Below are 27,083 nucleotides of genomic sequence, written 5' to 3'. Positions count from 1 at the left end.
CACAGTTAATCTTTGGTGTGAACAGGACTGAGTCTGTGACTGCAGCTCCAAGCACCGATCCCAGGCTCCGGCTCGGTTCCCTCGAAGAACAGCTGCAGTTTCCAGATGGATTTTGCTTTGAAGTTGGGAGCTTGGGACTTTCTGACCTCTGTGACTCCGTGCCACCCTCTCTGAGCATCCTGGAAGAGTGGGGAAGTCTCCTAGCTGGCACAGGCTGTGCTTCACCACTGGCAGCTGGCCCCTGGGGCTGCAGCCAGCTCACAGCTCTCGGAGCCGCCCATCGCCTTCTCTGAGCGATGCTGGGATTGGCATGAAACCAGCTCCAGGATTGATGAGCTGTTACTGGCTCCTCTTGGGTCACCATTTCCCTCCTCCCTTCCCAGTCCCAGCTGGGTACAGCTGAGGATCTGGCCCAAAGTCTGGTTTTAGCAGTAGACTATTTATCTTTGGTAATGGAGTCTGCTCGCTTTATCCCGAGCAGAGAATGGGAACGACTACACATGTACCGATAAGCCATAAAAATTCATGGTGTAGAACTGCAAACGTATTTTGGCTGGTGTCTGTTCAATTGGAACACGATTATCCAGATGTGATCTGCTGGTTACCGCTGGGATTCAGGCAGTTCTTCCAGCCAGCAGCCCAAGGAAGGGAACAGCTGTGGAACATACACTCCGAAAATTTCAATAGGTCTTTAACCTCCGCAGCCATTTGTTCTGCAGTGTGACATTTAAAACAATAAGCTTCGAAACGTGTGGGCATGAGTAGAAGAAATCCATGGAAAGAAGTTCCCCTCTGGCTGGCAGCTAATGGATTGCAATCCAATTATCCATGGGTTATTCTTCTTTCTGCATCATGCAGGGCACATAATGAATGAGTACTGCTGGAGAAACATAGCTGAGGGCACAGGGCAGGATCCGGGATCTGAACACATCGCTGGCATGAACTGAAGGTGACCCAGTTGTTCACAGACCTGGTTGCTAATTGGGCAGTGTAAGCATGGCCAGCTTGACAAGTTTTCTTGCCTTTCCTTTCCTCGTTGTGCTGCTCTTGGTGCCTGCTCAGTTCCTCTCTTCCTCCTGCAGGAGGAAGGCTGGAGTAGGACAGGCTGTAGCTCTCTTAGTCTGTTAGTGAGCACATTTTGAGAAGGAATTTTATACATTCGTTGGGGAAAGGTTTACTGAGCAAATGAGTTCTTGGAAATGCTGCCCTGTTTGTGGTCTCTGTCGTGTGTTTTGGGTTGAAGAAGGGATTACTCATTTCCTCTGTGTGTGATAATCTTATATGCAGCCATTGAATGCACACCCACACATTCTGCATCTGCCAGGTAGAATCTCTTTCTGACTTCTTTCGCTGTAGTATTTAATCCTTATTAAACCTTCTAGAGGTGACCAAGAACTTTATGTTCTATTTTTAGAAGTCTCTTCATTGGCAGGAAAATGGGGAGGGAAGGTATTTCAAATATATTTTCCTTTTAAAAACATTCCAGCATCTTTTGATGGAAGCATCCTAAGTCTTGTGATCGTAGCTACCTTATGTGTTTAAAATCCTGTTTTCCCTGAACTTCCCAGTGCTCCAGCATTTGGTTCCCACTTGAGTATTTGTTACCCTCACCACATCCCTCTCCCCATAGGGATACCAGGACTATTTCCTCTGCTCTTTAAGGAGAACTCAGTATTTTTTGGTGAAAGAATGTGTGTGTATTCTGGGTAAAAACTTTAATGATCCTTCTCTTTAAAAAGTGGAAGACTGACACTTAAGCTGCAAAAGAGCCAATATTAATGTGTTTATTTTACTTCCTCTGAATCAAGGTCAGAACTCACTTTGGGAGGAGGGAAAGTTTTCTTCCTTTGATGTAGGCAGTCTCTTAGATAAATGGTGGAAAGGAATTATGCATTAGCTAAAGAGAGTCGTGCTGCCATGAATGCCCAAGAACAGACTCAGCTGCTCTGGGTAGGATCAGACCCGAATCTTCATCCCACTGCTAATAAGTAATAGCTCAAATTATCTAACATTGATAAATTCAGCATCTTTTTATGTAATCTTCCTACTTGAACACGTGTCCAGGAACAAAACTGTGTTTTGGAGGTATTCCTTGTTCCTACCCTTCCTGGAAAGAGCTAAAGGGATGCCAGGTGCTATTTGAAATTATTCCACCAGGAATGAGGCCCCAGCAGATCCCTCCTGCCCTGGCACTGCCTTTCAGGCATAGCATTCCCACCAGCTGACATGGACAGAAAGAGTGAGATCAAACCAGCTTGGTACACTGGCTGCTGGATTATCATCAAATTCCTGCCCCAGCTGACGCAGAGGCAGCCCTTTTGAAAATCTGACTCCTGTTTGTGGGAGCTGAAATCTTTAAAAACTGGGTTCAGGAATGCCTGTGGTAATTTCTTAATTAAAATCTAGTGTTCCTGAATCTTCAAAATAAGTGGTGTGGCAGTGCAGCAGGGAACCACAGCCCGTTGTGCAGAGCGAGGCTCCCTGCAGCTGCTCGCTCTCCACTGTTTCAGCCCTGATCCCATCATTTCATTCCCTTGTATCTCCATGCTCAACGTATTTTCCTTCCTCTTCACTCTTTGAACAATCAAATCTTGATGTTTTAAGCTGGTAAGACCCAAAATAGCCACGACTTGGAAAATGCCCAGCCCTGAGCCTCCCTGGGCTCCTCATGTGCCTCGCAGGGCTGGCAGGGCTCAGCCGTCCATGTAAGGGCTTTGGGATGAAGGCTGTCATTTATTAAAGCCATTTGGGGACTCGTGTGGGACAGGGACATTCCTGAGTTGGGGAGCTGATGACAGTGAGTCTGGAAGGCTGCATTTCCATCTCAGCAAGGCAGCTTTCCCTTCCTGCCGGGACTGGGGTGGTTTGGCAGGACTGGAGAACCTGCAGAGCTGACTCTGATGTTGTGCAGATAAATGCGGGGAGCGAGCATCTTTCTGATAAATGTCCTGGCTCTTCTTCTATACCAGAAACTTGACTTAGATTTTTAGGATGTGTTTGGGGTGTCTTTCAGGCCCTCCCTTCCTCAGGAAACCCTGGGAGGAACTTCAACCTCTTATCTCTGTAAAAGCACCTTTACTCTCGGTGTCATTGTTGGTAGTGATTGTGTGGCTGCCACTCTGTGGGCAGAACCGTCAGCACCACTGCTGTGCACAGCTTGGGAACACAAAGGATTCTTCAATGAAACAAACCCAGTAATTTCCATGGAACTGCAGTAAAACGCCTCTTGTAGCTAATTATCTGCTTAGTTAACATAGTAATATATGAGTCTGTGAAAGCCTAAATAGATTAAACAGAAGTGGAACTTTCTTGTAAAAGCCATTGATTGCTTTATATCCTAATCACTGATAATTATTTAACACAAGGCTTGCAGTTCTGATTGTTCTGATAGCAGCTGAGAGGCTCAGGCAGACTCGAGTGCCATTCTGTAAAGACCCATTTCCCCATCCATGTGCAAATTCTGGCATTCTTTGTAACCTCTGTTAATAATTCCCAAATTCAGAAGAGGTGGCTGATTTCTACAGCAAATCCTGGATTATCTACGTATTCCAGGTCACTTTCCTGTCAGAGCATGAGGGTTTGGTGAGATTCTAAGCAGATCCAGTCAAACTGGTGCTGTCCAGAGGGATCTGTGTTGGGCGATGCTCTACTCTGTGTGAAGGTAGAAGAGGATCCAGAATCCTTTAGCAGCAGCTGTTCCTTGTGGGAAAGTCATTTGTAAATCCAGACTGCCCTCCCTGAAATCATGGGGGAGAGTTAAATCACAGGGGGTTATTTTTTTCCCCCCATTTTTCAAATTCCCAGGTGGAAAGAAGCGGGCAGGAGGGAGGGAGCCCAGCTGGGAGCGGCTGCCCTGGGAGAAGCTCCGTGGTGGGTCCCTGTAAAAAAACCACATTTGTTCCTGAAAAGAAACGTAAATTTCCAGAGTGAGCGCCCTGGGAATAGAGAGGAACAAGCGTTTCTGTGTGAGAGGAGACAAACTCTGTAGGGAACGTTCTCAATCAAGCACATGCAAGCCAGGGAATTCCCAGTGCAGCCCTTCACTGCTTCAGGCTAAGGCGAGGTCTGGAGTAAAAACGCTAAGGATGAGCCAAAGTGTTGGGGTTTAAGATTATAAAGAGGAATATGTAGGTTCCTCTGCATGCCCAGGGACTTTGCTGTGAGGGGACATCAACACTGGTACCTTTTAATGCTCTCTGGGGTACAGGGAGCAGAATAGGCTGGTCCATCCTCCAGGGCAGGATCCACCTACCTAAGCCATGTGTGCCTAATGCCTGTCTCACCTGAAATGCCCTGGGTGTTTTATGAGCCTCGCTAATTGAGATATTTTTTAAAAAAACCCTGAATTTGCAGTTTCAGTCAGTGACTATTTGCCCTTTCTATTTGTAGCAATTTCCTGCCATAGTTATTGCATCTCTGGTTAAATAAGCAATCTCGGTTCTTTTCACTGTCATGTTTTCTAGACTTCATATCATTCCCACTGCTTTCTTTTGGATTCTCTCCAGTTATTTCACATAATTTCTTGAAATGAGGTGCTCAGAGAAGAGATGCAGTGTTTCTGTTCCATTTTTGTCTGTGGGGAAAGCTGTTGCCTTTGTGATGGAGGGTAAACCAAAAGGAACTTTCCAAAGGACTGAAAGATAGCTGGGGTGCAGAGAATCATCTAAAGGCCTTTTCTGGAACAGAAAACAGAAGAAAAATTAAAACATTTAATTAAAATTATGAGCTAAGCTTTATTACATGATCCTTGGGGGTGGTGTAGTTTGAAAAGAACTGCAGTTCTGTGAAGTTTCAAGAGCTGCAGTTGTCTTCATTCATTAAAACACTCAGAGGCTTTTTGTCCCCACCTGCAGCCTGTGACCCGAAGCTGGATTTTACACTTGCTCCCTGCTGCTTTCCCTGAGCATCACCAGCTGCAGCCCTGACCCCTGTGTGTTCCTCCCGTGTATTTGTAATGTTCCCTATTACCTGCACTAATTACAGGGCCCTTTACAGCCCCTGGGGCAGCGGGGTTGGTGCTTGTGCATAAATCAGGGCATAAATCGAGTTTGCATTTCTTCACTGTTTTTTCCTGGTCTAGTCTTTCCTCGTCTCCCTTTAAGGAGGCTGTGGAGAGGAGGCAGCACGCTGTGCTGTCACTGCTGCCAATGTTTAATTGTGTTTGGCTTTATGGTGGCAGCCATTGCCTTGGAAAATCCGTAAAGATACCCTCAAATTCACCTTGTCGGGGAAGAAGGATATGGGAGTGCCTCGAAGAGGAAGGGCAAGAAATGCACATTTGAAGCAATGCAAGCTAAGCCAAACACTCCTGAAAATGTCAGAGGTGATCCCTGGGGTCTGCAGCTTGCAGTGGACAAACAGAGAAGGTGAATTACAACTAGAAATATTGCATTTTTTTAAATGCCGTGAAGCTGGATTTCTTTCTGCCCTGTAATTCTTCTCTGTGCAATGTTTATGACTAAGAGAGGTGAAAGATTTCTCTCTGTATTAAACTTTTGAATCCTTTGGTCAAAGTAGAAAAGTTAAGAGAAGAAAGCACAACAGAAAAGACAACTTCCACTGGTCCGTGTGCTGTTCCATCCAGTGATAACAAAGGGGTGACAAGGCAGAGATTTTATATTTCAGAATAATTTAAGTAAAACTGCCTTGCATTTTCTGCCTAAGAAGTAAGAAAATTTATTATGAAATTTTTAGCATAGAATCACTACATTTTGCAAACTGTTAAGCTAAAGAAATGTTACATCTTGGGGCAACGGTTTTAAGCTGAAATAAGTCAGGTTTACATTAGATATTAGGCAGATTTTTTTTTACTCAGAGGGTGCTGAGGCCCTGGCACAGGGTGCCCAGAGAAGCTGTGGCTGCCCCATCCCTGGCAGTGTCCAAGGCCAGGCTGGAGAGGGCTTGGAGCAGCCTGGGACAGTGGAAGGTGTCCCTGCCCATGGCAGGGGCTGGAATGAGATGAACTTTAAAGTCCCTTCTAACTCAAACCAATCTGTTATATCTGTGATTCCATGATCTTAAAATAAAATCAGCTTTACTCATTGTGCAGCCTCTTCCTGTGTATTGCTCCGAGCTGTTTCAGCCCCCTTGGATCCTCCCTGTCAGTTTGGGGCTATCTGCAATGACTGCACCTCTTTCCAATTTGAATTTTATAAATACCTCAATTCTTGTTGCTGCCTGTCTCAAAACAATTGTTGAATTTGAAGCTATTTGTAGAATCCTTGTTTTAATCTCTGCCTCCGAGCGTGACTTTACCACCAGAATGGGCAACTCGTGCTTTTTTCCTCTTAAAGCCCTTAAAAGGCTGCCTTAAACTGAAAAAATAGCTGTGTGTTCCCTAAATGTGATAGATCAAGTGGTGCAGGAGAAAAAAAATCCACTTCATCGTGTGCTTTGGACGGAAACTTGCCGCAATCCCCGTTTGTCAGCCTTTTGTGATTTGTTACAATACACTGGGCCACGCAAGGTGCCAACCAATGCACGTTCCCTATAGAAGAGTTTCTCCTTGGTTAAGCAGGTTAAAGCACTTAGCTCTTATTTCATTGTCCCATTAGCAATCCAAACCCCATGTTTTTGGGTTCCAGGCTGATGTAGTTCCGTGGGCAGCCCTTGAAGGTTGCCAGAATCCCCTGGACTCCAGTAATTCTAATTGAAGTTGGCACAGATTTGAAATGCAGGCAGCGATAAGCTGTTGTAAGTCTTGGAGCTTCGCAGAGCAAAATGGGAAATTCTTATTATATGAGGTTATTTGAGCAGATTTAACCATTTTAGGGCAATGATAGTTTTGGTGGGGAGCTAAATTATGGGTCCACGTGATGAAGTGTGTTCCTCTACAAATCAGGATGAGATGCAAGAGTAATTGCACGTGAACTTGGGGTGTTTTGCTGCAGACTTTTTTCTGGTGCTCATGGGAGTGGTCCCTTTTAATGCCTGGTTTTCTATGAAATTAGAATAAAGAATTTTCTGACTGTAGGCTTGTCCCAGCTACTGGCTGAATTTGCAGACAAGAGCAGACCCCAACCAACGTCCCTACTCCTTCTCTACTCCCTTCCCTGGTCTAATGACTTGTTTATATCCTCTGCTTTTAGAGATTTACGCTTCAACCACATCAAGGAGATTCAACCTGGAGCCTTCAGAAGACTGAAGAACCTCAACACACTGTAAGTTGCACTCCAAGGGAATCAATTTATTACTTGTGTTAGGCTCCTAAAATGGCTTAAAGGTGGCCTTGGGCTTTTATTTTTTTCAGTCAAGTTGTGCATATCCAGCCAAAGCTTTAAAATTCCCTCTGCTCCACCCTGTGTCATGTTTCTTACCTTTTTAATTTAAATGTGGTTAATAACTTTCATTTGTCACAGTTAAACTCTCTGTTTAAGAATAAAATATGATGAGCTCTAGCACTGAGGATGATTGAGCAGGTGTAAGGCCTCAGAGTAGCCCATGAAAGAAGTTCTCACCTGGGATCAAGACAGCAGAGGGATGGATTAAAATCTTCTTCCTTTCCATGATCTCCTCTAATGCATGAACCAGTTGCTCTACGTGAGTTTGACTGAGCATCCTTCAAATGCCATTTTTGCCCGTGCCTTGCCCTAAAAGAGGTGCCTGTATCTACCCTACATCTACCCTACTCCACTCTCACATCATTGTACACACTGCTCCCCTGACCAGCTCCTCACTCTTCCCAAAGGAAATCCTGGGAGCCTCTGCTCCTTCTGGCTGCTGCAGGGCTGAGGGTTTGGAGGCAGATCTGAGTGCATCTGCGCCCCGTAGCCAAGGAGCTGCAAACACACCAGCTCCCAAATCAGAACCAGGAGCTGTGTCAGCACTGCTCTGTGCTGGATGCAGCTGGGCTGTTGAGACTCAGATGGAATTATTCGAGCTGTGACATGGTGCTAACAGCCACAGCATTCCCAGGTCCAGCTGGAATTCCCCAGTGAGGCGAAGCAGCTCCTTTGGGAACCTGACAGATGTTCACACATTCATGATCCCAAATGCTGGCAGAAAGTTCAGGGTGTTTTTTTCTGTCTGGCCTTGAGCGAGCTGAAGTCCCTGATCCCGTGGAGGTGGCAGAGCTGAAGGAAGGCAAAGCTGGGCAATAAGGCGTTCAGTCAGCTCTAAGTAGTTGTTGGGAGAGTGGGATTACAGCAGGACTTTATTATTGTGACCTGCTGAAGTGTTATCTTTGAAAAATCAGCATTTGCCAAAGATTGTTCCGCTCTGTGTGTGGGACTGAGTGGCCAAGCCATGACTGCAGGATGCTCCAGAGTACCCTGGCTGTGGCCCAGCACTGGTGGTCATCAAGTGGGCTGGTGAAAAACTTTGTTGCCACTGATGTTGTTCATGCAGAACAGCCCGGGTCAGTCTCTCAAACAGCACCATGTGGTAATTGCCAAAAATAATAGGGAAGAAAAGATGCTTTGGATGGATTTCTGTCATTTGAGATAGGGCCAGATACAGCAAGAAATGAGAAAAAAAAATATCATAGAGATAATAGTCCAAATCTGTAGGGTTTTGTCTTATCACAAAGCTCTGCTGGGGCCTCTTGATCTCCAACCCTGCTCTTCCACCCCTGGAGCTCTCCTGAGTCGAGGAAACAAAGGGTTCCAGATGATGTCATCTCAGTGTGATGCAGGCAGATGTTTGGCAGCAGCTCCAGGACCACCAGGAGAGTTTCAGCAGAGCCCTGGGGAAAACGAGGATGCTGGCAGGGCTTCTCTGGGAGAGATGCTCCACCCAACCAGAGCTTTGTAAGGGGTCCCAATTCCTGCCCTGCCAGCACCTTGGACGGGGCAGGTCTCTGACCTGTCTCTCTCTAACACCTGTTTGTGCTCCGTGAATTCCTCCAGTTCTTTTTCCTTTCTGTTTCCACGCTCTCCTGGACAGAGACCTCAAGAACAGCAAGCCCATGAGCAGATGCTAGAGGGAATAGGCAGGAATGTGCCCCCTGGCATTCCTGACCTCATGGTTTGGGATGCCAGGGAGGTAAGAACAACGTGTTTCCACAGGTGGTGGGCAGACACTCCTGCTTTCCCTAAAAAATATCCTGTGGCCTTTGTCAGAGCTGGAACACTGGACCGGGTGAAACACTGCTCTAACAAAATGCTGCATTTTTACGCTTGGGTTCTGAAAATCAACCTGATTTGCCAAGGAAACCTTTTCATTTAAATACTACACTTGTGCTTAGCTGTGTTTCCTGGTCTGGCCCTCAGACTGGAGCACTCAGTTATTCTCACACTTGCAGTAGTTAACTCCCACGGCTGAGGAGCTTGATAACAGCCTGGCTCTCCTGAAGCAAATTTCTCTCCAGGAACTCTGGTTTGTCCAATTCCCACATCGAAACTGACAAGAGCTGAAGAATTTGCTGATGTTTCTCTAGATGGTAAACTTTGCCTGAAGGACTTAGCTTTTCAAGTGATAAAGGGAATAAATCCTTTAAAAGCCCTGAGAGACTTCCTGGGAAATTTTGTCCAGAAACTTTGGAGTGTGAGGTTTGGAGGATAGAATAGCTCAGGTTCCATGTGCAGAGTTCTGAGCTTGCAGCTTTCTGCCATTGAATTTAAATAAATCTTCCATAAGCAAATAAATGTTTTTTTAAAGGAGTTTTTTTCCACTAATGGTAGAGGAAGAGCAACAGATTCTGGTGAAGCTTCTGTTCTCCATCTCCTTTAGGGCAGGGTGGCTGTTCTGTGTCCAAGTTTGACAGTTTATAAACCACCCTGAAAAGGAAACCTTTGTAGCCTGTGCTGGATGCAGGGAAATGGGTTAACAGCCTGACAGGAGTGGAGCCTGAGTGGATGTCCAGTGGGGCTCTTCAACAGTTCAAACCCTCCCCTGGCTCCTCTCTGCTTTCCTCTGCTGTGGGACATCTGATAAATCACAGAGCACTACTTTGGCATTAAAAACAGGAGCCCTGTTTGTGGGAGGGTCACAGCCACTGTTTGCTTCCAGCTGGGGACTCCTGGTAACAGCACCACAGGTAATGAGCAGTTATCCTAAATCCTGCACCACTGGGGACTTCCCTGCTGGCTGTGTGCAGGTGGAGAAGTTCTCTTGGGCTGAACATCTCAAAGAGATGCAAGATTTCCTCATCCCCTCCTACTGGCTCTGCTCTGTTCCCATCTGTGCAGTTTGAAACTCTTAATATGTTCCTTTGCTACAAAAATAATAATAATAATAATAATAATAATAATAATAATAATAATAATAATAATAATAAAGGGTAGCAGGGAAAGTGAGGCAAGGAAACCCCTCATATGCCATCCACAACCCCCCCAGCTCCAGGACAGCTGTTTTGCTGCAGTTTGCCATCACTTGCTGCAGAGCTGAAGCCAGCCTTAGCTCTGAGCAGGTGCTGGGCTGTGGGAGACCGAGGAAACGCTGTGAGCTCTTGGTGAGGCACAGACTCTCACTGCTTTGCAGTTTTTGCTCCTTTAGGTCATTTTTGGGTGGGGATGGATGATGCCACCCCTGTGAGGGGTGACAGCCCTTCTCCTTGCACGTTCCCACAGGAGCCAGCGCTGCCCCGTTAACCCTTTCGGTTCACTGCTGTGTTTTCAAACCACAGCCAAAGAGTCTCTGCTCCTTGGGTCTCTCCAGCACCATCCCCAGAAATGTCCAACCCAGGGACCAAAGCTTAACATCCCCAGTGTGTATTTTGTTCTTCCTGAGGAAAGAGCACCCTGGAGAGCAGGGACTCTGTGGAGACCCCCTGCTTGTGCCCCTGTCTGGCCCTTTGCCCTGTCACTGCTCACATCGTGTTTCTCTTTCTGTTCAGGTGAGAGCAAACCCCTTCTGCTGAGCCCTGCAGCTCTGCTTTATGTGCTGCTGGTGGAGAGTCTCAGGGTGGACAGAGCAGTAACGTGGAATTTCTGTCTTTTACCCTCTAGTAACTCCTGAGAGAATGTGTTCCTGCCAGCAAGGAAGGGATGTCACAGCCTGCTTGGATCTCAGAATGAAATTTTCTCCCTTAAATATGGGAAATGGCTATTCCAGATCATTCTGTCAACATGGGGGAATGTGTGGTTGAACATAAAACTCACTTTTTCTCCCCCTCTAAATACACTACATGATGATTTCTATTACTGGCGTGAGGAAAAATATAGCTCTTTTGTCACAATGACTGTAGCATGTGGTTTGTCAAATGAAAAGAGGAAAGAGAACATGGTTTGAGTCTGAATTCTGTCCTGTCACATCATTTAATACATTCTTCAAAACAGAAAACCACTCATTTAATGCAACTTAAGCTTGTGCCTGGCAACTTGGAGAGAGGGTGGGGAAGGAGAAAGGAGAGGCAGTCAGGATATAAAATTTAGAGGAAACTGAATTTAAATATTCTCTTAGTGAATCTGGGCCAGATCTCACAGCACTTGTATATCACGAACGTCCCAGAAGAGTTTTGCAGGAATAAAACCTATGTGACTGAGTTCTCCTGCTCATGGGGAGCCCAGTTCATGGAGCATGAAGGGGAATGCCCCACCCTATTGCTAGGAAACGTGCTGCTGATGCTGTTAATTTAGCCTGGTTTCCTAGAGATGATGTGCTTAAGATAATGCAGTTGTAATGATCTTCCCAGCCTCTGTCTGCCAAGTGCATTTATTCCCAGCAAATCTGGGATCTCAGCTTTCAGCCCTCTAAGGGCAGCAGGAATTTGGGGATTTTTGCCATGGATGGCAGCTGGGACTGATAGCCAGGCCATGCCAGGATTTTGCACACTTCTCTGCCTGGGTGAATTGCACAGGAGTCAAGGAGGAGACAGCTGTGCAGGAGCCATCCAGAGTCTTTCTAGGAGCCAGATGTGCTGCCTTGTCCATGGATTTCTCTGAAAGCAGCATTTTGGAATAAGTGTGCTATTATGGACTTCATCATTATCTCACTTTCCAATGTTTTCCAGGACTTATCCTTCCATAACAATGGGGAATCCTGAGACAGGAAGCAGAGATGGCTTCTTCCATGCACTTTTTATTCTTAAATCAGGCAATGAACAAATTCTTAAGTGTCAGACGATGAGATAAGAGCCCTGTGTGCTGCTTGCCATCTGAACTTCCAGGATTCATCTTATTTGGCTGGGTCAGTGGTTACACTCCCTCGAACTGTACAAAATAGCCAAGACAACAAAACAGACTGGGATAATGCTTTTAAATAGGCCCAAAACACAGCCAGACAACATGATGCAATTTGAAATCCCAGCGGAGATCAGTCCCGGTCTGAACTCTGAGCATTAAAGATAATAACCAGCGAAGGGCTCCAGACCGTGCTGCTGCCTGGGGCCGCTCAGGCTGTTGGCGTGACCCTGCTCACCTGGTCACTGTCACCTGTCCCCTGGGGGGAAAATGGCCAATGCCAGTCGTGTGACAGCACTCACATCCACGGGAGTGACATGGGTCAGCCCACTGTGTGCTCAGAAGCGGGGCCAAGGGTCAGCCAGCAGAGAAGGAGCTGCCTTGGTCCTGCTCTGGCCGGAGACGAAAGCTGATAGGGGCAGGGAGGGAAGCGCTGGCTGTGTTGTCTTTGTCCTGCGGGCAAAAGACAAAAGTCCTCTCCCACACTGCTCTCAGACAGTTATTTCCAGCCCTTGGGTGTTCGGTCATCAAATAAACTTTTGGGTTGATGCTCAGGGGCTGTATTTCCACTCAGCATAGCTGGCTGTCAAAGAGGGATCGTGTGTTCCAAGGAGTTGACGTCACTTTTGCATCCCTGTGAATGAGCCCCGGCTGTTTGACCTCAGCTGTGTGCATGGAGCCATTGCTTCCAGCTGTGCAGGAGCTCTCCAGCTTTCTCTGCCTCAACCCTGTGCCCAGCCTGGCATGTGCAGTCTGGCAGTGGCACCCACACCTGTGGTATCAGGGCAGCTAATCCAGGGAGGAAAGTCAAATCCAGGATAAGGAGTTTTTTCTCAGCCCCTCATTACCTGACTCCCAAAGTTGTTTGCTCCTCAGTTTCTCACATGCATTTTTTTGGGTTTTTTTGTGACTCAGTGTAATTCTCTACCTGAGAAAAATCTGGTGGAAAGCTGGTGTGGCTCAGGTGCCTGGAGGGAACTTGCGAAGCTGCCATCACACCTGCGTGCTTCTGACATCTTTTATCTCTTCTGTCATCTTTTATCTCTTCTGTCATCCTTGAGGTGTTTGATTTTACCTTCATCTTCTTTTCCCACAAGTTTTTAACCATTTCTCCCCACCTCTTTGTCTTTTCTCTCCATCCTTTACCTACACAAACTGTGGCCAGGAAAAGACCTTGGCTTGTAATGACAGAAGCTGGCTGCTCTTTTTTCTCCAGAAAAGAGGGGCAGAAGATTGGGTTTTACTGCTGGGACAGTGCTGAACTGTCCTCTCACCTGCTGCCTGGTGGCAGATCGTTCCTGGGGAGCAGAGCTATGGCAAAAATCAACTTGTAAAGTGCACATGCAGTGCATGTGGTGAATGTGACCCAGTGTAGTAAGGTCCAGCTGCTTGCATGGGGAATTGATGTTTTTCCTACAACACCTGAAAAATAAATCTTTGCAGTACACAGTCACAGATTCCCTCTCTGCCCACAACCCCATTTAGGAATTTTAAAAATTAGTGGTGGCTGGTGAAACGCTTGCTCTGGGCTGTTCAGCTGTAAAAGCTCCACCAGCTCTGAGCTTTGCCAGACCTGAACATCAGTGGGACACCGCAGCCACGAAGAATAGCTAAACTTTGTGTGTTAGGGAGCTATTTATAAGTGATTTATTGTGTTTTCTCGGTGTTGGGCTTGGCAGGGGCTGCAGGAGAGCTCTGCAGGGCTCAGCTGTGTGGTCACGCTGCTGCACAGCGCGGCTCTTGCAGAGCTGGGCTGTTTCTGGTCACTGGCACCAGCCATCGATTGCACTCACAGTCATGGCAACTGCACACACAAGTCACACACGGCTCTCCAGTGCCAGGTGGTCCAGAGGTTTTGGGTTAAAATCTGGCAGAAGGCTCCTGAGATCGAAAGAGGTTTTCTCTGAGCAGCCTCAGGAGTCAGAGTTGAATTTATTTCTTTCTCATTTGTGGGTATCAGTTACAAAGTGATTAGAGCAAAGCTATTAGTATTTCATGGCTCCTATAACTCCACGGGGAACTGACATTTTAAACTGCATTTGTACTTTTAAAAACTGGCTCTCACTCTGCTCGCTCACTGAACACAACCAGGCACCTCCAAAACCCACTGTGGTGGTACAAGAGTGGCAGCAATGATTTAGTATCTCACTCCTCACTGCTTCTTTCTGCCTGTCTCCCATCCACTCATCCCTTTCCTGGAAAAATTGCCACTTTAGGGTGAGAACTGTGCCAAAAGGTAAGGAAAATACTTTGAACTGCGGTATTGGAAGTATTTGGCCCCCTTGGATGAGAAACCTTTTCACTGCCTTGGCTGGTGTGAGCACCCAAATTTCAACTTGCTAACCCCACTAAATCTTAAATTCTGTGACGCCTGGACTCAGAATTTTTCAGCGGGCATGCAAGAGCAGAAATGCCACAAATCTCACACGTGCTGACTTCACCAGTGTTTTTCTTTCTTGATTTGAACAGGCTGCTGAACAATAACCAGATAAAACAAATCGTGAGAAGATCCTTTGAAGATCTGGAGAACCTGAAATACCTGTGAGTTGGTAGCTCAGTAATTTCTTAACCTCTTTAAAATCTAACAACCCACTTTCAACATTTCAATATTCAGTATTTCATAGTCGAAATGTGTGTGTTTGGAGTTCAGTGTCAGAGGTATAAAACATTGCCCTTCAATCCTGGCAGCAAGTTCTGCTGTGGGTTGAGGGTCATTGCTGTTTCCTGTGACTTTTTAGAACACAACTGCTGGTCAGTTGGCCTAATGCTGTCTCCTTTCTCTCCTTTTGAAAGCTACCTTTATAAAAACGAAATTCAGAGCATCCAGCAACATGCCTTCCACGGGCTCCGTTCCCTGGAGCAGCTGTAAGTACAGATGAGCCAGGTTTGCATGCTGTGTTCCCAGGCTTGGAGAGCAGCAGGCACTTAGTGAGGGGTAGGATGAAGCTTCTGCTCTTTTATCATCCACATTTGCCAGACTACACTGGGTTCATTTGGAAACAGCTGTTCTGAGTGTTGGTTTTGGTTAGTTAGTGCTGAGATCTCATCCTACTGGTGTTCCATATGTTTTCTCCTGCTCCCAAACCTCTGGAGCATCGGAAGAGCCCAGCTGTGCTTCTGATGGCCTTTATTTCCAAGGACCTTATGATGGAAGAGAGAGGGGTCTGCTGGAAGCAGAAGGCAGCTGCTCTGCTGGGTTTGTGTCTGGGGATCCCTTGAGCAGAGGATCAGATCTGGTCCTTTACTGAAACTGAGGGCGCTGGTTGAGTTTCTCTCCCACCCAAAGCTCTGCTGGGAGTGAATGGATGAAGTGCAAGCTGAGAGCTGGGGCAGCCGAGTACTCCTGGGACCTACCAGGATGGTGGTGCTCCAATGCTGCAAAGCATCTGGAAATTCCAGAGGGGGAAGATGATGGATCCAAACAAGCACAGTGATGACCTTCCCTCAGCTGCGTGGCACTCCGTGCTGAATCTGGGGTGGAGGGAGCCTCGTGTGTTTTCCATCACAGTGACACTCCAGCAGCCCCCATTTTCTCCCCTTCTGTGTATGGCAAAACCCTGCTGTTTATTCAAAGGAGTTTTGTTTTTTCACTCTCGATGCACCACTCTCGAGGTGAGATGGACAGACTGAGGTCTGACTCTTCTGAAGTGCCTTCCTAAACTGGGACTGGATTTTTCTTACTTGGAGAGAGCATGAGCTTGGATATTTGAATCATAGATGTGTGGAATGGTCTGGCTTGGAAGGGATCTTAGAGCTCATTTTATTCCACCCCCCTGCCATGGCAGGGACACCTTCCACTATCCCAGGTTGCTCCAACCCTGTCCAACCTGGCTTTGGATAGTTCCAGGGATGGGGCAGCCACATCTTCTCTGCGCACCCTGTGCCAGGGCCTCAGCACCCTCTCAGGGAAGAATTTCTTCCTAATTATTTATTCTTCCTAAATAGTTGAAATACAGGAATTCCTTGTATCATTGGAGAACAGAGACCAAAGGTGAAACTGGTCTAATTTCTGAATTTTTCCCAGCCACAGCATTTATAGGGCTGGAATGTAACCAAGGATTTTACTGTAAAAGGAATAGGATCCAGCTTGCTCTCCAGGTTGACAGCACAAGAGGACTGAGCGTAATTGGAAGTTTCAGGCAATTCTAACAATAGGTGTGCCACCAAGCTTGTGTGCAATGTGGTTTTTCATCAGCCAGCTCAGCAAGGATGCCTGGGAGAAAATTTAGGAAGCTGAAACTGGCTCTGAGCTGAGCTTAGAGGGCCGATGCTGCCCACAGGGATATTTCAGCAGTGAGCATTCCAGACTTGATGTCACGAATAAAAGAAAAAAAAAAAAACAAAACCAGCAAACCCACAAAACCAACAAACAACCCTCTGAAAGTCCCATCTGTTTTCAATCCCAGGCAGGCTCAGCTCCAGAAGAAATAGCTTTGCTCAAATCCTGCCCCATTTTCCTGTCCCCCACAAGCCAGCTTTTCAAGAAAAAGTAGAACCCGATTGATGGGCAGGATCAGATGCTTTCCTCAAGGTCCAAAGCAGCCTCAGCAGACATCTGAGACTGATTAGAGCACGTCCCTGTCCTCCCCACTGTGACCCTCCAGTGCAGAATCTGAGTCACCCTCTCCCAGTTTGTGCTCTGATACTGGACCATTTATCATGAATCCTTCCATTACAAATCAAACAGCCATGTGGAGGCTTAGGCAATTATTTCTCCACGCAGTCAGCTACAACAGCAGAATGAGCGTTTGTAGAGCTGTGATTAATCTGTGTCTGCTGTGAAATTTATGCCTGTGTAAAATAAAGGGGAGCAGTTTAGGCAGTTTGGGGGCTGTACAAAAATCCATCTAAATGCCAGGAATGTGTCAGTCGTGCTGGTGAATGTCACAGCGCATGGCAACGGGGAGGCTCGGGTACTGTGGTGAGCTGCTCTGCAGGCACCACATTCCTTCTCTTGATGGCAAGGGGTGACCTGGTACAGGCACCTAGGCCTTGGAGAGGCAGGTCACACTTTGGATTTTAGTGGAACTAAAAATATTAGTCTGTATTAGCAGAAAAGCCATGTTGGCTGCTGTGTTTGCATGTGGAACTGGAGACATTAGCATGGGTTCTGGCTGCTCAACACCTGCCCTGAGATGAGTGGGCGCTGGTGGATTGATCTGGGAGGATCTCCTGTCTCTTAAATTGCAATGTGTGTGTGATTTCTGTGTGATTTCCGTGTCACAGGTACCTGCATTTCAACAACCTGGAAAGCCTGGAGCTGGAAACTTTTAGTGACCTGCCTAAACTTGAAAGGCTGTGAGTAAAAATGGGATATTTCTTGGGACTAAGAGGGTGAGGAGAAGGGGGGAAAACCCCTTTATTTAGAGTAGCAGCTTTGGTAGCATGGAGTGCTATCTCCAAAATGCAAGCAGAAACTTATTTAAATAAAGAGATTTTACATAATTGACGAGTAGGAGGGTGACTGAGGATGTGAAGGGAATTTCCCACTTTCTGTTGTGTTCAGGTTTCCACCTAAATAGAATTAAATCTACAGAAAGTCCTACAGCTGGTCAAGCCAAGAGAAATTTTACTCTGAGCATAAGGTCAGCAACGTTAGTCACTGCTGGGCAGAGTGAGCAAAAAAAATGGGGGTGGAAAAGGGATAAATTCAGAAGAAAGTCTAACAAGAAAAACACACATCCTTCTAGAAAGCAGTAAGGAAATGGAGTCTCCTGCTCCCCAGGATTGCTTCTAGCAGGAATGGAGCCACCAGCACGACAGTCCATGTGTGGTTCCCACTCCATGGAGAAACCAGCAGAGTTTGTGTGGAAATGTGCCCTATATCCATACATGCCAAAGAAATAAAATTACGGGATCCCACACCCTTAGGAAAATTCAGACCTGGATCAGTACATGGCTGATCTCAGTCACTGTATTGGATCCAACAAAAATTATGGATTTAAATTTTAAAGGAAGGTTTTTCAGCCTCCAAGCTGGGCAACCAGGCTGAGCTCTGGTGCACACGTGTGTGCGCAGACATTTGCACTCGAGCCGTGCTGCTTTTGTTCTCTCCTGCTCCACCGCCTACTAAAACTGCTTCATCTCTTTTATCAGTGGTCCCTTCTGAGTTTTAGATGTAACAAACACAAGTGAATTCCCCCACCATTGTGGGAATGGGGAGTTAATTATCCCCTCTTGGCCCCCACTAAGATGATGCATTTTAGCACAATCAGGGTTTCTCCCTAGGAACTGGGGAGTTTAATGCGTGTGCTAAGATTCTGGAAGTGAGAATTTGCCTCAGCTTTGTTCAGAGATAAGCCCAGTTTAGGTGACTGTCGTCTGAATTAGATTTGCTCATGAATTTGGGTTAATAACTACATGGAGTCTGAGGCAGGAGATGTCTAATGCCAGTGGCTGCCCTTGCGAAATTGTCACAAGGAGAAGGAAAAGGTCCCTTCTAAACTGGAGCTGACCCAGGCCCAGAAAACAGAGGGTGGGTCCAGTCTGAGGAGATTTTGTGCCCTTTCTCCTCCCTTTGCTGAGAAATTGGAAGGGTCCAGTTTCAACCTGTTCCATCACATCCTGAGTCACTGTTTCCAGCCCACACCCACTCTCTGCTTTGGCATATTACATCACACCCACCGAGGGATGAAATCCCTCCAGCTCATGGAAACAAACACGGAATTTAAAAGCTGAGCTCCATTTTGATGAGCAGCCCTTGCATTTAAACTGAGTTGTGACCTGGGGTGTTATCATCCTCGCAGTGCAAATACTGAATAATGTTTTGGCACGGCTTCTTCCACTGCAGATTCTTGCACAACAACAAGATTTCCAGGATTCATCCAGGGACATTCTCTCAACTGGAATCCCTCAAACGGCTGTAAGTAAAAAACAATGCCTGCAAAGAGGACTTGTTTATCTTCAATCAGATGGGCAGGACATCAGGAAGAATGTGCCTGGTTGGCAAAGCTTTTAGTTGCTGCACTTCTAAGGCCACTGCTAAGTTTATAAAACAGTTTTGATTGGACCTGAAAGCTTATTTAAGCAGTTAGAAGTTTCTTTATGCTAAGTGTCTAATTATAATCAGCTTACAGCTTAATAATGCCACAGGAATGAACGTTCCTGGAAAGTCTTCACAACAGTTTGAACCCATAAAACATCCTTGAAAAATGTAGAAAGTCCAGGTCACGGCTATGACCTTGAGCATGTCTGTAGATCACTATCTAACATGGAAAGAAAAATCATAAAAGAAAAGTCTTGTTTTCTAGAATGAAATTAGTCACAGAGGTGCCAAGGGGAATGATTCTCTTTCCATGCAGGAGCTCCCCAGGGTGCCATTCCCATATAACCTGTCTGTCTCTTAAGCTTACTTCTTCTTGCTCTGGTTTTATGACCTCTGGAAATAAGTTCTATTATGTGTTTGGGAGGGAAAAAAAATGCAAAAGGTAAAGAATTTTGGCGTTCTGCTGTGATTTTCAAGTACAATAAAATAATGTATTTCTCACTGTAGCCCCCAGTGATTTCTGCAAGCAGGTAAAATGCTTCACTTCTCTTTAACAGGGAAAATCTTGTGAAATGCTCTCTGTGGGTGCCAGAGAAAAAGCTGGGGTGTCCATAAAATACTCGCTCATGGCCCTGTGTGAGAGCTCACATTCTCAAATATGTGACCCTGAAAGTGTTAGGTTTTTCTTCCACGTTTTTTGGTGTTTTTTGTTTGTTCTTTTGGATGGCTGTGCTGGTTTTGAAAACGGTCACAATGGCCCAGGCCCATCGACTGTAAAACTGTCAGTGGGGAAGGAGGCACAAACTAATCCCCCTGTAGCCCTTATTTATCCTCATGGATAGCACTAGGAATGAGGTCAGTGCGGGGAAGAGGCTGGGGGCACTGGGAGGCCACTGGAGCTCCATTTGCTGTGGTTCAGGCTTGTGTTGCAGCAATAAAATTCTTCCAGTTGTGCAGAAATGCTGCAACACCTCACAGCTGGTTACAGAAAGGGTCTGATCCCATCCGCACATAAATAAAGGGGGAGGTTTTCTTGGAGCTAAAAGAGAAAAGCTGTAACAGAGGCAGTTCTTACGGAATTTGGTGAAGGTTGAAATCTCCATCCCAGGGTAAAGCCCAATATTTCCGTGCCTCCAGCAGTCCAAAACTGCACAATCCAGTTTAACCGAATCATTTCTATCTGAAACGGGAATGCTTGATGGTAGTTTTCGAATTAAATCTTCCTAAATGGTTAAGCATCCTAGTTAGCCATTGTGGCAATGAGATATCTCAGATTTTCACTTGGGATACAACCAAATGCAGGGCAAACCACCCAAGACGCCCCTCGATCCGGCGGGCCGCTCCCCTCCCTGGGGAAGGAGGCAGCGCAGCAGCCTCAGGCTGAGCTCAGCCGCCTTTCCCTGGCTGTTGCAGGCGGCTGGACTCCAACTCCCTGCTCTGTGACTGTGACCTGCTGTGGCTGGCAGAGCTGCTGAAGAGGTACGCGGAGCAGGGCAGCATCCAGACCGCAGCCACCTGCGAGGCTCCGCGCGCCCTGCACGGCCGCTCCATCGTCACCCTCACCGCCCAGGAGTTCAACTGCGGTGAGCCCCTCCATCAAACCCCTCCAGCCGCCACCCCCAGCCCCTGGAGCTGGGTGCTGGTCTGGGAATTGCTTCCTCCAGCCCTTTTCCTCCCTCTTCCCTCTGCTGGCATCCTGATTTCTCCCTCCTTCACTGCTGGAATGGGAAAATCCCAGTGGGGCTGCGGGAGGAAGCTGACATCCCCAGAGGTGTTGGAGGCGGCTCTGTTTTGGCTGGTGGCTGTTGTCTTGGCTTTTAGGGTGGAGTATGGGTGGTAAAGGATCTGCTGCAACCGTGAGGAAGCAGAGGAAATTCCCCACATTAGGCTGAACAGAAGGGAAGCACCGAGAGAGCCGCAGTGGCTGGAAACACACCTGGAAACCTGAGGGAGAGCACAGTAGATACGGAGCTGAATGCTGTGTTTGACTGTGGAGTAACCAATGGCTTTTGTAAGCCTGGTATTCTTTAAATTCATAATTTTAAATTAGTTTTTGTTCTGAAAAAATCCTAAAATTAGTTATTTCATATAGCAAAAGACAAATCTCTGATTTTTAAGTGGAGGTAAGACATAACTCTGATTTTTAAGTGGAGGTTGGCACAAACATTGGCTGTAGTTCCGTGGTGCTTTGCTGCTGGCAGAGTCGGTTTGAGAAATTCCCACCCACATGGGCTGGCTGTTAGCATCCCTCCTGGATATGCCAGTCCAGCTGTGCATGGCCCTGCTGCGAGCCAAATGTGTGAGCTCAGCTGGATTTTGAAGAGCTCTCCATTGAATTCAGCTTTTCTCTTAAGATTTTTTTTGTTTTTTTAATTTTTTTTTTTTTTTTAATTCTGACCATTTCACAGCTTAATTTAAGGCACAGCCATGCAAAAAGTTGAGTTGGCACAAATGGATCTGTGACCTCCAGGGAGTGGGGGATAAGAAGGGCCTAGGGAAAGCAGCTGGGGACACATGGAGTGGCTGTGCCACACAACAAGGTGTCCCCAACACACTCCCAGTGCCACAGTACAGCTGTTAGTGCAAATTTGTTCTGGTTTAGGCATGGAAACACAGTGGGCTGTCTGTCAAATTAGCCAGAGCACCTGGTGGGAAGATTTTGCTGGCATTTGGTGGTGTGCCATCTGGGAAGACAAATGATACAGAGCTCTCCCCATGCGGGCGGCTGATATTTGAGTCAGTCTGAAAGCTGCTGGTACCATTAACCCACAGCTCAGAGCAGCTGTGAGCCACAGGGGCAAATCTGCCCCAGGTCAGCATTTTGTACTGTGGGGATGTGCTGGGTTTGGGCTCTGCTGGGTTTGGGCTGTGCTGGGTTTGGGCTGTGCTGGGTTTGGGCTCTGCTGGGTTTGCCATTGGGGATTTTTTCTGCGCCATTTACTTGTGGTCTGAGGAGTGAGGACACTGACCTTCCACTGGAGGAGGTGAGAGGTTCTCAGTTTTAGGAATAATCCAGCTGGTTTTACTGGATTGCTGGTGAGCATGCAGATTGTGAAATGGATAAGATTTTTGCTGAATCGAGATGAAGTACTCTGCAGCTTGTCCCTAAATTCCTCCCTGTTTTAGCACATCCTTTCCATGTTTGACTTGCTTGGTGCTTGAGTGCATCTCCAAGTGAAGCACACAGTGAAAGTCTTGGCTGGACAGGGATAGGATGATGAATTAGGGCCATAATGAATGAAATCCTGTTGGGAAGGAAGTGGTGTGGTTTGCAGGGAGCTGGCTCTGTGTTCAGGTGGAGCAGGAAGCCGCAGGCTGCCAAGGGCAGAAAAACCACTCAAGTGAGGATGCTACTGACTTCTTTCCTTCTTTGGGGGGAGGCAGAGACCAGCTCTGTGATGAACCACTGTACAGTCAGCTCTGTGGGAACTGATCCACTGCCCAGCATACTGGGAATGGGAACAGCAACAGTTCCCCAGGGCCTTTACAGGTGCATGCTGCTATTCCCCCATGATATTTGCAGGTGTTAGGGGCTTTGGGGTGCCTCTGGGCGGATGCTGCTGTGCCTGGGGCTGTGCCTGGTGCCTGTTTGTTGGGGCACTGCAGGGTGGGTGCTGTGTGCAGCTGGGCTGCACAGGTAGCTTTGTGCTGCTTTGGACTGGGTTGTGTTCAAATGGTGTTTTGCAGAGAGGCCTCGAATAACCTCAGAACCCCACGACGTCGATGTGCTCTTGGGAAACACAGTTTATTTCACCTGCAGGGCAGAAGGCAACCCAAAGCCGGCCATTATTTGGCTGCACAACAAGTAAGTTACGTGCAAGGAGCCCTGGGGTGGCAAAGGTTTTCAAGCACTGAGCTCTTCAGTGCCTGCCTGTAATTACAAAAGTTGTTTCACCCAACATTAAAAAAAAAAAAAAAAAAAAAAAAAAAAAAAAAAAAAAAAAAAAAAAAAGATTATTTCATGGGTTATATTTACCTTCCTTTTAACAGCATTCTCTGGTGACCACATAATCCAAGTGGTGTTTTCATCTGCATTTGAAATATTTCATCTGTGTTTGTGATGGATTCCGAGAGCTTATAACTTTCCTATAAACATAATCTGCAGGCTGAAACCAATTGTCTTTTGATCTGGAAAAAAAAAAATTAGTGTTTCATGTTGCTCTCAGCCACCACGCTTGCCATTTGTTAACTGCTGAAATGCTTCTCACTAAAGGCTGATCGTGCAAGGTATGAGGCTTCTTTCCAAACGGAAAAATTTCCGTGCTCCACTGAAGAACAGAATTTGCAAATTCATGTGTAGGTTTTGTGCTAGATGCCAGAGTGTTCTGGGAAATTCTACACAATAAAATATTTGGTGCCCACTGTGGAAGTGAAGCTGCTTTATGAGCTTCTTGTCTGGTGAAGCCTGAGAAGGGTTCAGTTATTAATAAAAAATGATCAATGTGTGCTTCTTCAGCAAACCCCCCACCAGGCAGAGTTTCAGCCCAGAGCAAAAGTTTACGGCTGAGTTAAGTCCCTTTGGAAGGAAGGTTTTGTTAGGGAAACGCTGGCAGGCTCCCAAAGACAGCAATGTAAGAAGGGTAATGATAATAAATGTTCAACAAACGAGATATGGCTGGAGTGAGGAGACACCAGGGGAATTAAATAAATGCCCAGCAAGCAGATTAGATTGCATAGTGGGTTCAGCCTTTGTCCTAGGGGGAGAGAGGTCCCTTCTTCCCTTTCCATCATCTGCAGCCGTCCAAGATTCCTTCGTGCTAGGACAAATGGGATGCAGCACTGGGACCTTATGCCACGGGCTGGGATCCAGGGGTCGCAGGTCATTGCAGAAAGAAGGGAGAGGTTTCACAGCTCTGGGATGGGTTGAAGTCCAATCTGTGTTGGGGTCCCATGGTGACTTCTCAGAGCTTTTTGCTCCTCTGAGGCCTTTGAGCCTTGAATAGCAATGGCTGCACACGAGAACAGCATTAATTCATTGTTAAATTTGCTCTTAGTGAGCAAGGAGAACAGGCTTTCCTGGCCAGGACGCCCTGAGAATGGCAGCGATGCTGTGACATGGGAACAGAGTGCTCTCCTGATGGGCTGTAAATGTCCTGTGTAATCAGTGGGGAGAAAAAGAGCAGCTCACCCAGGGAGCAAATCAGAGCTGGAGCTGCAGTTCAGCACTGTGAATCAGAACTCTCGCTGCAAATTTCATGAAGTCTCAGAATAGCTCCAAGAAACCCCAACTTACTGCAATGCAAAGCCCCCAGATCCCCCCAGGGGGAACCAGCAGTCTTTATTCCCTTCATTTTTTGCCTGTTTGTGGTTGTTTTTTCAGTAATAAGATAGACATGGAAGATGACGACCGCCTGAACCTGTTGCAAGATGGTACCTTGATGATCCAGAACACCAAGGAGTCGGACAAAGGCGTCTACCAGTGCATGGCCAAGAACATTGCTGGGGAGGTCAAGACGCAGGAGGTCGTGCTGCGCTATTCTGGCACCCCGTGTAATTGAGCTTTGTGCACCCCTTTACGCCCCGGCTGGGGTTGGGGATGGGAGCGGAGCTAAATCACAGTCAGTCCCAGCTTCGTATGTGCTAAGATGGTCTTGGTATGCTGCGGGAGAGAGTGGTGACAGCCAAAGCCCAAGCTTAAGGGGTTCCCAGTGGAGAGGGAAGAGGGACACTCAAGGATTGAAGGCAATTTGGGGCTGGGGAGGGAGTCTGAAATCTGGGATGAATTCTGCAGCACAAGGGTGAGTGGGACACGGGTGTGGGGAAGCTCCAGCACTGAGTGTGTGGGTGTGAGGAGGTGTTTGGAAGATGCTGGGGGCATTGCTCACAGTGAGGATTTGGGTGTCAGGGAAGAGCCAGGGTGGGTTGCAGGCTTGCAGAGGAGTTCAAGCAGCTTCTGCCCATCAGTGAGCAGGCAGCAGAGCTGGTTCCTAAAGCTCTCCTTTCCTTCCAGCCAAGCCCACTTTTGTGATCCAACCACAGAACACTGAAGTACTGATTGGAGAAAGTGTCACCCTGGAGTGTGGGGTCTCTGGGCACCCCCACCCTCGCATCAGCTGGACCCTTGGCACGGGCTCTCCTTTGCCACAGGATTCCCGTTTCACCATCACCAGCTCTGGGGGACTCTTCATTCAGAACGTCACCTTCTCGGACCAGGGGCAGTACAACTGCAATGCCAGCAACTCCGAGGGATCCATCCAGGCCACAGCAAGGATCATCGTGCAAGGTGAGGGCTCCCAGGCTGATACTGTGGAGATTCTGTGGCATTTCTGGGACACACTGTTTGGTCAGCGGAGTGAATTTGAGTCTTGTGACTGGTTCTGCTCCCATGAACTCCCTGAGTTTGCTGCCCGAGTGTTTCCTGCTGCTCAGCCATTGCTTTCCCTTCCAGATTCTCCCAGGTTTCTCGTCATTCCCACCGATCAGACTGTCACCGAGGGACAAAGCGTGGACTTCCCCTGCTCTGCTGAGGGTCACCCTCCCCCAGTGATTACCTGGACGAGGGCAGGTACTGCCTCTCTTGACTCGTGGTTTCTCTCTCCCATGCCATCATCCACAGGGTGTGGGTGGGAACAGCGGAGCTGCTGGCCCAGGGTGCCTTACAGTGGTGGCACAGGACAAACTGTGACCAGCACAGACCCAGTCCCACTAGGAGGTGTGTTGTAGATCACTGACTCCAGGTCAGTGGATATCAATCTCAGAACTGTTTGAGTGGGAAAAGACCTCTAATATCATTAATTCCAACCTTTACCCCAACACTGCCCTGCTCACCACTAAACCGTGCCCCTAAATGCCAAATCTACACTTTTTTTTTTTTTAACACTTCTGGGGATGATGATTCCACCACTTCCTTTTGCACTACCACCATGTGCCAGCTCCGTGTCATTGTCCTTGATCTGCTGCCCTTGGGGAGCACGTTGCAGAAGGGCACCATTCACTGGCACACCTCAGAGTTTTCTCTTAGCTTAGGAAAAAGGATTTTGGGACAACAGGTGGTGGTGAACTTCTAAAGTCTCAAATAATTGTTAATGCTGGCTCCACTGAACTGATCTCATCCAACACTTTCTGGGACAGAAGCCAGTAATGCTTGGCCCAGAGGTCCTCCAGCTTTTCCTTATGCTTCACAAGCCATAATTAATGGTTTAGGGCTGTGGAGATTTTGTGGGTATTGTGTTCCAGCTTCCACAGCAATGGCCCTGACGCAGAGCTAAGAAGGACCAGCTGAAATTCTGCTCTGCCAGCATGTTCTCCATCTCCTTTAACCTGTTTTCCTCCAATTCCCAGAAAATACATCTTAGGCACGTGGAAAGGAGCACAGTGACAAGAAGTAAGGTTCATAACTGCTTTCTAACCAGGTTTGCACTCAGCACTCCATAAATAAAAAAATCAACCAAGCTTTACATTGCTTTCACATGCTAAAAGCAAGACAAGAGGAGAGGAAGTGGTGCATCATTGCTCAGCTCAAAGCCACTTTTGAGAGTGTGGGGTTTTGGTATTTGGGATGAATAAATAAAGGATTAATAAATGGAGGAAAATTGAGTATATATATATATTAAAAAAAAGTTGCTAACCTGAGAAAGTTTGATAATTTTGTGTTTGTTAAAGCAGTTTAGTTCTCAGCTTTTCTCCTGAAACAGAGAAAATATTGAAACAGCTGTTTCTAAACCAAAATAATTAGACCAACAAATTTAGAAAGGCAATGCCAAATGTTCCCATTTATTTGATGAAACAGAGAGTTTGGACAATTTGAAGAGGGATTTGCTATCCATCAAGGGTCAAAAAATCTGCAGGTTGCACTAAGAAAATACTTAGAAGGAAAGAAAATGGTTCCAGCTCTTCCCAGCTGATCAGACAACTCAGTGTGTAAAGGTGGAATTTCAGGGCAATTGATGCTGGGAAGGAAATTAAATGTGTGACTATCACACAGACCCCTCCTTCAAAATCTAGAAACAACTCAAACCACTTTTGAGAGAATATTAATATAAGTAATATAAAAACAAGTTCTTAATTGGAGGTGTCCAGGTGCAACTATGGCAAATTGC

General features: G+C 46.9%; 1 protein-coding gene across 1 annotated transcript in view; it reads left to right on the top strand.

Annotated features, from left to right (window-relative positions):
- LOC120760121 (peroxidasin homolog) overlaps positions 1 to 27,083 on the top strand; it is a 42,133-nt gene that overhangs the window by 2,329 nt on the left and 12,721 nt on the right. The window contains exons 2-11 of the mRNA XM_040080070.1: positions 7,089 to 7,160; positions 14,529 to 14,600; positions 14,853 to 14,924; positions 17,286 to 17,357; positions 18,850 to 18,921; positions 20,458 to 20,627; positions 22,732 to 22,849; positions 24,365 to 24,534; positions 24,995 to 25,267; positions 25,433 to 25,549. Of these exons, the coding sequence (XP_039936004.1) occupies positions 7,089 to 7,160; positions 14,529 to 14,600; positions 14,853 to 14,924; positions 17,286 to 17,357; positions 18,850 to 18,921; positions 20,458 to 20,627; positions 22,732 to 22,849; positions 24,365 to 24,534; positions 24,995 to 25,267; positions 25,433 to 25,549 (1,208 nt within the window). The remainder of the gene's footprint in view (positions 1 to 7,088; positions 7,161 to 14,528; positions 14,601 to 14,852; positions 14,925 to 17,285; positions 17,358 to 18,849; positions 18,922 to 20,457; positions 20,628 to 22,731; positions 22,850 to 24,364; positions 24,535 to 24,994; positions 25,268 to 25,432; positions 25,550 to 27,083) is intronic.

The sequence above is a fragment of the Hirundo rustica genome, chromosome 16 (genome assembly GCF_015227805.2).
Source record: "Hirundo rustica isolate bHirRus1 chromosome 16, bHirRus1.pri.v3, whole genome shotgun sequence".
NCBI classification, from domain to species: Eukaryota; Metazoa; Chordata; class Aves; order Passeriformes; family Hirundinidae; genus Hirundo; species Hirundo rustica.
This window is presented reverse-complemented; position numbering and strand designations above follow the sequence as displayed.